We start from the raw sequence: 16,579 nt of genomic DNA, 5'->3' as shown, positions 1-16,579 counted from the left end.
GACCGACCCTCTGGAATAAGTACCCTAAGTACAGACGGCACAGTATGTTTCGAACACTGTTAAGCACACGCGTGTCAAACGCACAGTTCATAAGACACCTTTATGCGCATTGTACCTTTTGAGTGTGGAGTGTTCCTCTTCCCCTCCGTCACCCCTGAAAGCAGCCATCGGGACAGCCTCATGTGGACTAAACCTAAGAGTTAACCCATGCCTCATATTAAATCTCTCTCTATTGACGCGTAGACGACTCGTAGCATCGAGAGCCTCACCTTCGCTTCGGGAAGGATCTCGAAAAGTGATGATCAATTATGGATTCAGAATTCAAGTGGGCTTTTTATTTGGGCAGTGCGGAAAACATAGGCTTCATTGCCATCTCTCCGCTCGATTCTCCCTAGCCTGAGCCCTACTTTACTACTGACCTGACCTACCTATCTCCCACTAAACCTTAGCTATCCTACCTACCTACCTACCTACCTACCTCTACTTGTACTACCAGAGCTAGCCTACCTACCTGTTCTCTCCCTCCCTATCAATCAGACCTACCGGTATCAGAGGCTAAATGATGCTGCCATTATCCGTTTTCGGTATGGCCTATGAACTGTGCCATTTCTGCCTTTGACAAATGACTGGAATCCTTGCTTCAAATTCAGATCACTTTGACATGTGGGAATGAAGAGATGGTGTACCATGCATGTGGCACTGTTTGTGTTACGGGGTTCCGTATGCCGGATATTTCTTTGGAAACGCTTTATCACTCCCCCCCCCCCCCCCCCCCCAGTTGGGCCCATGGACCCCCTATCACCAGTGATAAAGCTTCGTGTCCTTTGTGGAGGAACTTTTTCCTCGAGCCATTCTTACGTAACGACAATCAAACACACACACGCGCACGAACGCACTCACAGCAAGCTCCGACAGCTTAAGGACACAGAGGACACCTACAGTGCTATCCCATTCCTTGAATTTCACAAAGTTGTCCATTCTGAAGCTTGTTACAGCTCTCCCGCCGGGTGCACCTCCAATTTGAAGGACTTACTTTACACATTACCGTCACTGGGTGCCAACAGAGTAGGGCTAGTTGTGTGTGTGTTGTGGTAGTGTGGTGTTTCTCGTGTGCGTGTGTGTGGGCGAGGTGGCCTGAGTACCTCTGTGAAAAAACAGTGTAGCGATCGAACCTGTATGGCGCGGTCAGTGCCAACTGCCATCGATTGTTCCACCACTTATTATCAGCCTTAGCTCCGTGGGGTGCATGCTGTGTTGTGTCGTGTGTGTGTGGCACGCCTACGACGACAGTATTATAATGCTTTAGTAAGTTTATGATCCGTAACGTCATAACGCTGTGTGTGGCTGGATACCCTGTGTCGGACAGTGAGTTTTATAGATCGCGTTATTACTCCGCCTGAGTACTGTTAGTGGTCGAAGTGGCGGGTGTGTGTACTGAGTCTAAAAGATGTTTGCGATCGTATGTTGTGGATGTGTGTAAAGGTGTGTCGGTGGTCGTGGCATATACGCCTCCTGGGTGGAATGATTTTCGGTTATCAGAGCAGTACTTTCTGAAAGAGGTAAGATGAGTAAGAGAGAGAGAGTCAGAATCCACTATCGAACGTGACGTGAGTGATAGTGGGCACAAACGACATAAATGCAGCTTCTCCCGCTAAGCTTCCCAGGTGCCTGCCGTTTTAAGGGATGGAACATAGTCTCAACTCGTTTTCGAAGCACCAGAGTCTTACATCTCTGCCGTCATCGGTCCAGATATGCTTCATGATGTGTTAGTTGCTGCTTTGAACCTTTACTGCAGTGGGCTAAATCGGGTCACACAGAGTGTTTCTTGATAAGTCTTTAACACATCTACTGAAAGCAAAGTATACACCTCACACACATGGTATGCTTTAAAAGAGAACACATGTACCATGTCAGATATAGAGTTGAATGATATCTAATTTAAATTTGCATTCCGTTAGATTTACACTATATTTTATCAGCAGAAGACTGAGACATACACAAACGGTTTAGACATAGATACCGGATTTTCTTTGTTAATGTTTGTGTGTTTGTATTAATGATGAAAATCTGAAAGACATGAATCAACATTCCACCATGAGGCCATAGAGGTTTGGTCTTGACTGTCAAGGAAGGGCACAGCTCAGGAAGGTTAGCGATTGTGAGTTGCCGGTGTAGGCATGCCGCTGCATGTGGTATGGGTTGCCCGTGTGCATGCGCTTCGCACTATGTGTGGCGTGGCAGTGCGCCCCACTAGTGATGAGGCTCTGCGTGCGTTGTGTGTGGATAAGAAAATCCGTCTTCTGGTGCGCCATTATTAATGGGGCATCAGCAGTGTGATCCACAGAAGACAGAAAGTATGTCACAGAGTGAATTAACCAGTGTTGTGCGTTACTCAGCCTGCTCTCTCTCGAGAGAGAAAGTGTTTATTGGATACGCTCCCACTCTCCCCAAAGGAAGCATCATTCAGGGTGTAGAACGGTTTGAAGCTGTTAACTAAACATTGAAGCTGTAACTAAAACTTCAAACAACACTTGAAGCTGTAAACGAAACACTCTTTGAAGCTGTCACCTTAAACGCTCTTGAAGCTGTAACTAAATGCTTTTGAAGCTGTAACCAAAAGCTTTTGAAGCTGGAAACTAAAAGCTTTTGAAGCTGGAAACTAAAAGCTTTTTAAGCTGGAAACTAAAGCTTTTGAGCTGGAAACTAACAACTTTTTTTGAAGCTGGAAACTAAACACACTGCCAAACCAGCTTGTAATGGCCTGTTTTCATTCAGTTCACTAAGCCTTTAACCTGTGACCAGCACCTTCTCATCTCACAACACTAAGTCGGTTTGATACCCTTGTCTACCACACACACCCACCGACATCATCATCAGTAGGACCTTGCGTGCGTGTTACTTTCACGTAAAGAAGAACTCATGTCTCTCCCTCGATGGCTCCTCTCTCGGTCCCTCTCTCTAATCTCTCGCGCCCTCTCTCTCCCTTCACCCCTCTCGCTTTGTTCTTAGTTGGAACCAGGTGTAACACTGCCCAGCCCTTTGGATCTGATGGGAAGATTGCTGGTGAGAACAAGAAGAAACACGTCAAGACATCGAGCACCAGAAGCGTGTACGAGCAGAAGCCTGCCAAAACGAAGACTTAGCGACGAAGGACTACCCTCTACCAGTGAATCTTGAAGTCACATGTAGACGAGCACTTTTCTCCCAGGCACATGGTCATGGGGAACAACTAGCTACGACAGCAGCTTGCTGATATTGCAGCAGCAGATAAGACAACATTACTCTGAGGCCACTTCACCACACAGAGGTTGTTTATGTGCTGATGTGCTTTTTACTGTCTTACCAATTTCACAAAGGTGCAGGTGCCTAGCGAGTCAGCAGCAACCTAGATAGTTTCATGCTCACAGGGATGGTCTTGACGAGAGGACTATGTGACTCGTGCAGTATAATTCTACATCATGTTAAAATAGCATCACATCTTACAGATAAGATAGTGATCGCTCATGATATAAAGTTGTCCAGTCTCAGTCCAATCGCGTTATCACCAATAGGCACTCTCCATTCAGTGAGTCTAGTTCATGATGATTTCACGAGTATTTACTCCAGAGCTACTCAACAAACAACCTACCCGAGAGTCACTACACCACTAGAAGAGCACACTTCGGACACCTCACAATAGCGTATGGCAGCGCCGCGAACCATCTAGACGTCCTAGACTTCCTAGGCCAATAGTGCTGTGAATCGTAAGAGTACTACATATGCGATGACAGAAGGCGTTCTGAGTAAAATGAGTTGATGTATACCGTTTAGATCTGGCCAAAGTAAATACTTAGTATATAGAACCCATTGCCCTTCCTATGTGTTGATTGAGTCTGAGGTAGCGTCACCAACCAGAATATCACAAACATGGGACAAAACCAAAATTGAGCTCCGCATGCAAGAAGTACAGTACAGATGGTCGATCAGCTACTGCCCCTGCTGCTGTCCACAGCGTCAAAATCAGTCTCAAATAATAAGTGTAGAATGCAGGCAGAATTAGGCCGATACCCGCTAATTAATACAAATCGCAGGAAATATGATGCTTTGGCTCATATTCTCTACAGGCCAGCGTGACCAACAGGGAAGCGATTCCCAAACCATCCATAACAATTGAGCCATAACTACACGAGAGATGAACCTGGAGAGCGAGTCCTCACTAAACAAGCTGCCTTGGGGCTCGATTCCAAGACACAAACGAGACCCCACGTGGTCCGTGCTAGACTGCACACATGATCCGTCGTCAACCAATCATAGATAAGGTACAAAAGATTGATAGTTACTTGATACAGATCAGTGTGTGTTGGTACAGAAGTTAACAGTAGAAAAACTGATGCAGTCGTGTTGTAGATGTTGATGCTGTTTGGCCCTAACAGAGCAGTACACAGCTGAGATACGGAGCCTTGATGTGACTGATGTGTGTCAAGTAATTATAGTGATGGTAGTCGTGTGGCTTTGACTGATGTGACTATGACGCATGAGCTAGCCATGGCTATGTGTTGTGTCAGTAAGTGTGTAGCTGTCAGTCGTAGGCGTGCTGCGAAGACCGGGCTCTCGAAGAGTATAAGGACGTTGTTACTCTATAGTACTGACCCACGCAGCAGCCCTGCACTGTGCTACACATGAGGCCAGCAAGGCGGCATGGAGTGCGATACGTGCTTCTTCCTAACCTCCTGCCACCTACTGTTGCTATTCTGCTATACCCATGATTAATCTACCCGCATTACTAATTTCACAACAGCACAGCCTACCTAGGAGGGCTTTTCCAGCAACCGAACGCGTCCACACACACATCATGAACTATATAAAACCACACATAGCCAACTTTTGCTGATTAGAAGAACTCACAGACTCACCAGTACATACCTATATTCCGGGCGAAAAGTCACATGCTCAGTGTGCTCTTCTACTGAAGGAAGGCATGTCAGATTCAGGACTGATCAAATTCACCACATTGATTTATTTCGACCACAATGAGAAACTTGTCGCGTTAAAACAAACCAGTGAACGATGTAGTAACCTAACAACAGACACTGCATTATGGCTATAATACAACCTAAGTTTACCCTTGCTGTTACTTTCATTCCATCCACATATGTTGTTCACAGTTTAACCTATTGAGCAACAGCATCTTTACAACCAACCTATAGTAGAGAATAATTAAATATAGTCAGACATTGAAAGAATATCTTTGTATCACATGGAATACATAATTACTGTTAATGAATGATTGTAATGTAAATTGACTATTGACATACTGGATAACGAATAATCTTGGCTTGCTTATATACTTATACATCTCAGCGTGTTATGTCTAGTTCAACTCCTACAGTATTGATGATCTTGTGCAATGTGAGTCGTCAGAGGTATTTTGATTATTGGATAAGATACGTAGGGAATAAAAATTGAATTTAGACAAGACCAGTGTACCTCCAATAAATAAACAGCCAGCTAGCAGGCATATAGTATAGATTAGTACACTTTGAGCTATCTGAAATTATGAAAGCTGGTTCTACCCACAAAGGGTTGCGCACTTGTTGAGATGATGGCACTGTACGCAACGGGTACGGCCATTGATGTGGATACAGAAAATTACCAATGATGTCTCACACTACGAAGTGAATCTCCCCCCACTTCACTCTAGTATCACCTTCATATACCACCCTGAACCCCTCAACCACAAAGCAAGGGCAATGGTAATACTGGATGTACACTCACCTCATATGGTAGCTTTGTCTAGCCTCTTATATACCTTAATTGTACTTAGAATGAGATGCAAACGGATCACTGGCAATCGCTCATTTCCTTTATTTATAGCTCATTAGAGTCCGCCCTGGAAAAACGGCAATCATGGTATCTTGGTTGACCCTATTTGTCAACTTTAGTCTTTGAAATAACACAAAGGCAAAACCTCACACGCCGTGTTCTATGCGCTAAAGTCAGCTGAGCTGTCGTCAAAACTGAATACTCTCAGAGTTTCTATCATCTAATTAGTCGTCACTGTTGTTTTCAGAATTAACTCGGTAATATTCCAGGCCTTCACACTAGTGTGTGGTACTGCATGTGCTGAAGAGTCGAAGGATCGAGAGGAGAACTGATTTGGGACGCTTTCCTTTGTAAATGGACTGAATCGAACTTTATGCGGTCTCCATGTGGTGTCGCGTAACATACCTGATTCCACAGTTCATTTACTCTTAGTTTCAGACTTCATTTTACCTCAGTGCGACGAAACGCAAATGTCTAACGGTACTTTCACCTTATCTGTCTCCGGTGGCGATTTCACAGCGGAGAAATCAGGTCTTACACCTATTTTTCTAAACGCGACAACGCCACATTGGGTCTACTTGTAGGCTATATTTGTCTATGCTGCCGATCAATACTTAGTCTAGGTTTACCTCTATAAATCTTAATATGGTGTGTCATTTGAGGTACCAGGCACAAGGAGCGTACGATCAGGCTACTAACACTCTCTGATGCTAGGAGATTGAGCCAGATAGTAACCATACGTACCACTAGCCTACTGAGTGCGTTTCCGCTCATGATGGGCTCATCTGTCCACCTAGCGGAGACAGCGGCGAATCAAGGTCTGTGACACGTTTCCAATTGTGTTCGTTGGAGTGGCTGACCCAGGATGGATCACTCCCAGTCATGCATAGTCTTACCCCTCCTACTTGGTTCTAGTCGATACAAACGCTGTAGAGTCTTAGTATACTAAACACCCTTCCGTTAAGGTGCTTCTAGAGTTCTTGTACGGTGGATCCAGCAGTTCGTACACAGCAGACATCTTTGTACCTGGTCACTCGGGTTGACTCCTACGATGGCTAGAGACTATGTCACCGGGTTTTTGGCTTACTCTTCGCTCACGTAGGCATCATGTACACGCCGAGATTCAGAAATAATTCCAAGGTACCATAATCTACATAGCTTTTGATTCCTTGATAGTGTTAGCGTGTCTCGGATTTTGGGCAATCAAAAGCTACATGTGCTAACCAATCTTAGGTTATCTTACGCGTCGCAGGCGACACGAAGTTAGCGGGAATACACGCTGGGATCCTATTCGCTTACATTTCTCTTCAGTTTTGATTTCTTTCAACCTGTCACCCTTCTATGGTCCCTTTCTCCCTCCTATTGTCTTTAGTGTTTGTCTCTCAGATATACATGTTTATCACTATTCCAGTAGTCTTAGGTATTCGCAATTCTGGATGCCCTTTATGCTAATGCGAATTCCCTGGTTTGGTATCCCAGGTCGTACCTACAATTGATTTCCCTTCCTAGTTGTGTGCCGAGTATACTCCAACTGACGAATTTCAAGGTGCAAGTTCACCTATTGAAAATTTATTGAAAGTTTCCAGATTTTCGCCCTAACATTGTCCCGTAGCCTCGAAAAGCTACCGCTCCCCCCTTTTTCCATTTCTCCATAACAGCGTTCCTTAATCCCATGAATTGTCAAGACTGCTGTAACAGACACCACGGCTAATAAAGGCCATATGGTGGGTCTTTTCCCTCATATGGTGTTTCATACTCCGCGCATATCAACCCCGTAATCAGATCTCCAATACCCTTGGGCGGTGTCTGCTTCTGTATACCTCATGAGTCTATGCTGCAAAACGACATCTGTGCTAGCTATACATCTTATGTTCTAGCATGCTGAAGTACGAATCATAGGTCTTCCTACCGTAGATGGTCTGCTATAAGAGCGAAACGACTCATGGTTCTAATAACCTCATTTCTCTCCCATTGTAGCCTGTGTCAGGCGACACATCAGTCTACCTTATTGTCTTATTTGAGAAATAATCAAGGTTAGCACGTAGTTGTGACCACTGATGATTAGTAGTGAGATGAACGAATGCATGGGGCGGGTAAAAAGTGGCGAGTGCCATTCGTTAATGCACTGTAATAGGTAGCCTTACCTAAGACTCATGACTTTCAATTCGTTGTACTCCTGCAGACGCCTTCATGGTATATAGTCTCCCTCTATTATGATGTTTGAGCCTAGGCGGCGACTAGTGAAGATTCCAGCAGATATTCAGGTACCTATAACTCCTTTACCCGTGAGCTAATTCGGTGCTTACGGTCAGGGCGATAGAAACGAGACCAGTTTGCTAGATGTAAAAAGCCGTAATGTATGCGTAGTTGAGACAGGAAAGCGAAGATCGAAGGCGGTTGTCTCTCTTACTTTACTATAGCTTCTGAGTTGTCGGGAACAGAATGTGTGCATAGCCTCCGTCCAGTGGTTACCATGCGATTGTGGCAGCGAGCGGTTGCTCCACAAGAGTGCGAAATGTACCAAAGACTTCAGCTTTACCTGGCGTTTTCATATGTCCAGCCGTCAGAAGTGTGAACCTGACTCATATCCGGGAGCCATTTCTCCGGAAAAGTCAATTGAACCCTTCACTCCTGAGATCTACGTAACATCACTAGAATGCCTCTTTAGAACCAATCACCCTATGGTTCCTATACGAACCTGATAATCCATCTGCTGCCGAACACCACATCATTTCAGGAAGTATTCCAATTCGTGAATTCTCCGCAATCCACAATTTTTTGTGGTGCATTGTAGGATAGCGTACACATACGGGATACCTCAACAGGGTTCTTTAGTTGTTCCTGTTACAGATTTACTTTTGTGCGATAGATAGCTGCGACTGCTAGTGTTTCTATAACACTCTGAGTTACGATAGTGATCTCAATATACGAAATCAGTGTATGTTCTTACCCATTCTATGTGCTTTATAGAGCTATTAATCTTCGCAAGAACTGACAATACATGCGGGCCTTTACATCTAATATTGTGCGTACTTCTGGTGCTCGTGAGAAGCGAGACTAAAGGAGTGCCTTTGATGCAGATCACCTCAATTGCACTCTTCGAGTGGGTTTGTACTGGGAAGTCATCCTTCCCACTCTCGATATCATGGGTCATGGTGAACCTATTTGACGTTCTAGTGCGGGAAAACGTACTTGTTCACGAAAATCCATATTCACCTGGTTTCTTTGCTAATTGTCACTTGTCTGCGACGGAAAACATGTCTCGCAGAGCTCAGGGCTCCATATAGTAAACTCTCGCTATTTAATCATCTGGTCCTCGTAGCTTAATGAAGTATACAGAATACAGGTTCTAGATCCTACTTGATCTCACAGGTATCAGCAGGTAAACGAATCAGCACTTTTTAGTTACGCTTTATTGTTGTTCTTCATGTGCCGAAAATAACGTGATATTTAGAATAGTGCTTTAACCGTATTTGGTACTATAAGTGATACTGTAATTAACCGAAACTTCAGGCAAACTTAACCTATTTTACATATAGTGCCGCTCGTAACCGAAATATACAAGAAAATGCAATTACCATGTGAACATCGTTGATGTCGATTTATTAGGTTGCGAAAAAACCGAACTTTCACCTGGTAGTCGTTGCCTATTGCTTCGTTACTGTGCGAAACACGTAGCATTCCGGTCTAGTGCAATCTCTACTACAGGTATGCTAACGTAACGGTCATTTGCCTTAATATCTAGAGATTGTACGTAGGTATTATTCTAGTTACTCCTGTATGGTTACCATACTAGACCCCTTGTGGTCTCTTTGATATCCCGCGGTACTATCCTTACTACGCGTCGTACCTGTATTGAGTTACTACTGGCAAACTCGAATCTAGTACTTACCTATTGGCTAGTCGCGATGTCAGAGATCAAGGTGCGTGTTACCTATGGTAATAGCCCCTCTCTACATGATGCTTTGCACTCTCACTGTGAACAGGATGCGATGGTCCTCAGGTCCATTAAACAATGGCGTGTCTAGGCCAGAGATAAGACGGTCAGATAATTCTACCACTGGAAAAGTGGCACAGAGTCTATTAGACCCTACCAATCTTACAGTCCTCGTGTCGAGCTGCTTCTGTGGCATGCATGGCTGTCCCCAGTCGTGGCTGAGCACGACCAGCATTCCCAGAAGAGCTGGTTGGTCAACTAGGTAGGGTTTTAGTGTGGGGAGGGTTAGCTCCTGCTCGCTGGTAACTTTCTTAGATGCCAATTATAGGGTAGTAGACGTTACTGATGTCGTAGATTTCGGCACTGCCATCACATAAGGGCCCACACTGGATTCGTTTCGCACTATAAGCCGACCCATAGGATAGGTAAGACCTGATTCGTTTCGCACTAACAATAGGTAAGACTGATTCGTTTCGCACTAGACCATAGGTAAGACCTGATTCGTTTCGCACTAGCCATAGGTAAGACCTGATTCGTTTCGACATAGACCATAGGTAAGACCTGATTCGTTTCGCAATAGACAATAGGTAAGACCTGATTCGTTTCGCACTAGACCATAGGTAAGACCTGATTCGTTTCGCACTAGACAATAGGTAAGACCTGATTCGTTTCGCACTAGACAATAGTAAGACCTGATTCGTTTCGCACTAGACAATAGGTAAGACCTGATTCGTTTCGCACTAGACCATAGGTAGACCTGATTCGTTTACTGCACTAGACAATAGGTAAGACCTGATTCGTTTCGCACTAGACAATAGGTAGACCTGATTCGTTTCGCACTAGACAATAGGTAAGACCTGATTCGTTTCGCACTAGACAATAAGTAAGACCTGATGTTTTCGCACTAGACCATAGGTAAGACCTGATTCGTTTCGCACTAGACAATAGGTAAGACCTGATTCGTTTCGCACTAGCACATAGGTAAGACCTGATTCGTTTCGCACTAGCACATAGGTAAGACCTGATTCGTTTCGCCACTAGACATAGGTAAGACCTGATTCGTTTCGCACTAGACAATAGGTAAGACCTGATTCGTTTTGCACTAGACATAGTGAGACCTGTTCGTTTCGCATAGACAATAGGTAAGACCTGATTCGTTCGCACTAGACAATAGGTAAGACCTGATTCGTTTCGCCACTAGACCATAAGTAAGACCTGATTCGTTTCGCACTAGACAATAGGTAAGACCTGATTCGTTTCGCACTAGACAATAGGTAAGAACTGATTCGTTCGTAGACAATAGGTAAACTGATTCTTTTCGCACTAGACCATAAGGTAAGACCTGATTCGTTTCCACTAGACAATAGGTAAGACCTGATTCGTTTCTCACTAGACAATAGGTAAGACCTGATTTGTTTCGCTTTAGACCATAGGTAAGACCTGATTCGTTTCGCTCTAGACCATAAGTAAGACCTGATTCGTTTCGCACTAGACAATAGGTAAGACCTGATTCGTTTCGACATAGACCATGGTAAGACCTGATTCGTTTCGCACTAGACCATAGGTAAGACCTGATTCGTTTCGCACTAGACAATAGGTAAGACTGATTCGTTCGCACTAGCAATAGTAAGACCTGATTCGTTTCGCACTAGACAATAGGTAAGACCTGATCCGTTTCGCATAGCAATAGGAGACCTGATTCGTTTCGCACTAGACAATAGGTATAGACCTGATTCGTTTCGCACTAGACAATGGTAAGACCTGATTCGTTTCGCACTAGACCATAGTAACCTGAATTCGTATTCGCACTAGACAATAGTAAGACCTGATTCGTTTCGCACTAGACAATAGGTAAGACCTGATTCGTTTCGCACTAGACATAGGTAAGACCTGATTCGTTTCGCACTAGACATAGGTAAGACCTTGATGCGTTTTCGCACTAGACAATAGGTAAGACCTGATTCGTTTCGCACTAGACAATAGGTAAGACCTGATTCGTTTCGCACTAGACCATAGGTAAGACCTGATTCGTTCTCAAGAAATAGGTAAGACCTGATTCGTTTCCCACTAGACCATAGGTAAGACTGATTGTTTCGCACTAGACAATAGTAAGACCTGATTTCGTTTCGCTTAGAAATAGGTAAGACCTGATTCGTTTCGCACTAGACATAGGTAAGACCTGATTCGTTTCGCACTAGACAATAGGTAAGACCTGATTCGTTCGCACTAGACATAGGTAAGACCTGATTCGTTTCGCACTAACAATAGGTAAGACCTGATTCGTTTCGCACTAGACAATAGGTAAGACCTGATTCGTTTCGCACTAGACAATAGGTAAGACCTGATTCGTTTCACACTAGGCAATAGGTAAGACCTGATTCGTTTCGCACTAGACCATAGGTAAGACCTGATCCGTTRCMCACTAGACAATAGGTAAGACCTGACACTACCATTGGTAAGGTCTACATCAGTATATCATTGCCTTGTTGCGGTTGGGGTTAGAGGTTGGTATAGTGATACTAGTGAATTGGGGAAGTACTGTTTGATCTTGTATTTCTGTAACTCTCTCATTCACTCTCTATCCCCTTCTCAATTCAATTCAATGGCTTTATTGGCATGGGAAACATATGTTAACATTGCCAAAGCAAGTGAAGTAGATAATAAACAAAAGTGAAATAAACAGCAAAAATMAACAGTAAACATTACACTCACAGAAGTTCCAAAATAATAAAGAATTTTCAAATGTCATATTATATCTCTATATGGTGTTGTAAAGATGTGCAAATAGTTAAAGTACAAAAGGGAAAATAAATAAACTTAAATATGGGTTGTATTTACAATGGTGTTTGTTCTTCACTGGTTGCGCTTTTCTTGTGGCAACAGGTCACAAATCTTGCTGCTGTGATGGCACACTGTGGTATTTCACCCAGTAGATATGGGAGTTTATCAAAATTGGGTTTGTTTTCTAATTCTTTGTGGATCTGTGTAATCTGGGGGAAATATGTGTCTATAATATGGTCATACATTTGGCAGGAGGTTAGGAAGTACAGCTCAGTTTCCACCTCATTTTATGAGCAGTGTGCACATAGCCTGTCTTCTCTTGAGAGCCAGGTCTGCCTTCGGCGACCTTTCTCAATAGCATGGCTATGCTCACTGAGTCTGTACATAGTCAAACGTTCTCCTTAAGTTTGGGTCAGTCACAGTGGTCAGGTATTCTGCCACTGTGTACTCTCTGTTTAGGGCCAAACAGCATTCTAATTTGCTCAGTTTTTTTGTTAATTCTGTCCAATGTGTCAAGTAATTATCTTTTTGTTTTCTTATGATTTGGTTGGGTCTAATTGTGTTGCTGTCCTGGGGCTCTGTGGGGTCTGTTTGTGTTTGTGAARAGAGCCCCAGGATCAGCTTGTTTAGGGGACTCTTCTCCAGGTTCATCTCTCTGTAGGTTATGGCTTTGTTATGGATGGTTTGGGAATCGCTTCCTGTTTGGTGGTTGTAGAATTTAACAGCTCTTTTTCTGCCCATCTTGTATTAATTAGCGCGTGACTTATATCTGCACGGCCCGCTAACCTTGTCCTGCTCTGCACTTACTAAATGATTTGTGTTTTCCGCTTTACACAGGCGTGAACTAACTTTTGTAGTGGTGATACCCTTCTCTTCCGGCCGATGCGGCATGTTGACCGTTCTTAATTGTGTGGTGTCCACATTTTGTGTAAGTTTCTTGGCTTGGGTGGGCAGGACCTCCTCAGACCTCACAACCATAAAGAGGGCAATGGCGTTCTATAACATAAGTATTTTTTGCCAGATTCTTAATTGGATATGTCAAATTTTATTGCTTGTCTCTCAGCCTGTTCACAGCTTGTGGAAAGTTACCTGTGGCGCTGATGTTTAGGCCAAGTTATGTATAGTTTTTGTGTGCTCTGGGGCAACGGTGTCTAGATGGAATTTGTATTTGTGATCCTGGCGACTGGACCTTTTTTGGAACACTATTTATTTTGTCTTACTGAGAATTTACTGCCAGAGCACAAGTTTGTCAGAATCTGTGCAGAAGATCTAGGTGCTGTAGGCCCTCCTTGGTTGGTGACAGAAGCACCAGATCATCAGCAAACAGTAGACATTTGACTTCAGATTCTAGTAGAGTGAGTCTCTTCTCAATCTCTCTTCTCCCTCTCGCACCCCCCTTCTCCTCTTTCCTCCCTCTTCCCTTCCCTCCTCCCTCCTTCTCTCTCTCTCTTCTCTCTCTCTCTCTCTCTCTCTCTCTCTCTCTCTCTCTCCTCTCTCTCTCTTTCCTCTCTCTGCCTCTCCTCCCTGCTCTCCTCTTTCCTACTCTACGCCCCCTACTCTCCTCCTTGCTCTCCTCTCTACTCCTCCTGCCTCCTCCCATAACTTCTCCCTTTCCCCTCCTCCTCCTCCCTCTCCCTCCTCCTCTATCTCATCTCTTCTCTCTTTTTTCCCCCTTTTCGCCCCTCCCCCTTCCTCTCTCTCTCATCTCTCTCATTTCCCCTCCCTCCTCCCTCCCTCTCTCCCTCCTCTCTCTCTCTCCTCTCTCTCTCTCTTCTCCTGCTCCCTCTCCTCTCCCCCTCCTCTCTCCTCTCTCTCTCGTAACCGTCAGACCTGTGCCATAGATGTTATAAACCGGGCGCATGTATGAGTACAACGGGAAGTGTGGCTACAGGCTGAAACCAGAGTTCATGAGACGCCCGGACAAACACTTTGATCCCTTCGCTGAGAGCACTGTGGACGGCATCGTAGCCAACACGCTGTCTGTGAAGGTGCGTATCTGTGTGTGCGTGCGGGCGCGCGTTTGAATGCATGTGTATGTGTGCACGGACTTTACAGCTCTCACCTGTTTTTCTCATCCTCATCTACCCGTCTCCAGATCATCTCAGGCCAGTTCCTGACCGATAAGAAGGTGGGGACGTATGTGGAGATWGACATGTTTGGTCTGCCGGTGGACACCAGAAGGAAAGGTTTTAAGACCAAGACGTCTCAGGGCAACGCTGTCAACCCTGTCTGGGAGGAGGAGGCCTTCACACTCAAGAAGGTAAAGCATAATATAGGGCAGACTGTTATGGGATTTGTAGTTCTTTAAGGTGAAACATGTATACTGTATAATATATTGTGATTGCTGCAAACCGTTTTTGGCCTGTCACCAGTATCCTTGACATTGATTGTTACTTGTTTGGACACATGTACTCATTCAAGGGTTTTTCTTTATTTTTYCTATTTTKTACATTGTAGAATAATAGTGAAGACATCAACACTGTGGAATAACACATATGGAATCATGTAGTAACCAAAAAAGTGTTAAACAAATCAACATATAGTAGCCCAAGGAGATGTGTGTGTGTCATCCCCACACATATAGTGTAGATGTCTTTAATTCTCATGTCTACAAAAAAAATACAAATAATATTGTGTGTATTTGTTTGATATGCATTGTTGAGCAAGAGCTTGCCAGCAAGCATCCTCTGCCAAATAAAGGTGACAAATAAACTTGGATTGGATCGTGATCTTACCCCGTTTAGAGGGTAATGTTCAGGGTAATGTTGTCAACCCTGTCTGTGAGGAGGAGACTTTCATCCTCGAGAAACCCATAAGGGAGAAAGACTGTTCTATTCAATTATTTGTGTAAATCACTGTTTAAAACATCACAGAGCACATTTGTATGGGATTTGTAGTTCTTTAAAACCAAGAACTCCCAGGTTAATCTGACCATCCGTGGGTGTATGTTTCTGTGTCTGTGATGGTTCCTCAGGTGGTTCTGCCCACTCTGGCCTCGATGAGGATTTCTGTGTTTGAAGATGGAGGGAAGTTCATTGGCCATCGCATCATTCCTGTGAATGCCATCCGCCCAGGTGAGGACTTACAGCCTGTTAGCCTGACTGACTAACCATTCTGGTCCATTTCTTCTGCTTGAGTGATACTGTGTAACAGTCCTATTCAATTCTGATCACTCACCCTGTGTGTGTGTGTTGTGTGTGTGTGTGTGTGTGGTGTGTTGTGTGTGTGTGTGTGTGTTGTGTGTGTTGTGTGTGTGTGTGTGTGTGTGTGTGTGGTGTGTGTTGGTGTTATGTGTGTTCGTGTTCCAGGTTACTATTGTCTGAGGAATGAGAGAACCAGGCTCTGACCCTCCCTGCCTGTTTGTCTATGTAGAGGTCAAGGACTATGTCCCTGATACATTCGCAGGTACAATGGCTGACATACCTTATAGAACTAACCATAGAGTATACACTATGTTTATGTTTCCACTGGCTTACGTAACATCGTCGATGATACGTTCTGTACCCCCGTTCTCTTCCTCAGATGTCATCGAGGCGTTGTCCAAATCCCATCGTTTACGTCAACCTGATGGAGCAGAGAGCCAATCAACTGGCAGCTCTCACTCTGGAGGAGGGAGCAGAGGGAGGAGGACAGCAAAGAGGTGTGTGTGTCGTCCCCATAATAAAACAGATCAAATGAGCATCTCCCAGGCAGTAGGCCTGTCTCTTTGTGAAGAGATGATTGGGTTAGACTATTGACCAGGGCTTAGGAAACTAAGGGTTGAGGCTAGGAGGGAGGGAGTCGTGGGACAGGGGCAGACAGCGATGAAGGGTCAGGGTTATGAGATAAAGGATGAGGGGGGCGAGGGTATCACGGGGTTGTACGAAGGGAGGTTGGGGGGTAGAGGGGGCGAGCTCTGAGGTGTAGTAAGGGAGTTCGAAGGCTGGTGGAGGCGGGCCCCAAGGGAGCTGTCTCGCCTGATTTTGCCAGTGAACTGATATATCCACAGGGACATCCAATAGAAGCCTGTACATGCTGACACCTTGGCAACGGATCGCTTAGTGAAATAGTGGGCTTTCC

General features: G+C 44.6%; 1 protein-coding gene across 1 annotated transcript in view; it reads left to right on the top strand.

Moving 5' to 3' along the window:
- The window catches only part of LOC111954482 (1-phosphatidylinositol 4,5-bisphosphate phosphodiesterase beta-1), a 110,316-nt gene that overhangs the window by 49,475 nt on the left and 44,262 nt on the right, over positions 1-16,579 (top strand). Inside the window, 4 exon segments of the mRNA XM_070435850.1 lie at positions 3,811-3,821; positions 14,362-14,508; positions 14,616-14,780; positions 15,495-15,594. Of these exon segments, the coding sequence (XP_070291951.1) occupies positions 3,811-3,821; positions 14,362-14,508; positions 14,616-14,780; positions 15,495-15,594 (423 nt within the window).

This window comes from Salvelinus sp. IW2-2015, linkage group LG28 (genome assembly GCF_002910315.2).
Source record: "Salvelinus sp. IW2-2015 linkage group LG28, ASM291031v2, whole genome shotgun sequence".
NCBI classification, from domain to species: domain Eukaryota; kingdom Metazoa; phylum Chordata; class Actinopteri; order Salmoniformes; family Salmonidae; genus Salvelinus; species Salvelinus sp. IW2-2015.
Note: the sequence above shows the minus strand (reverse complement) of the source record. Positions and strands in the feature narration are given on the sequence as shown.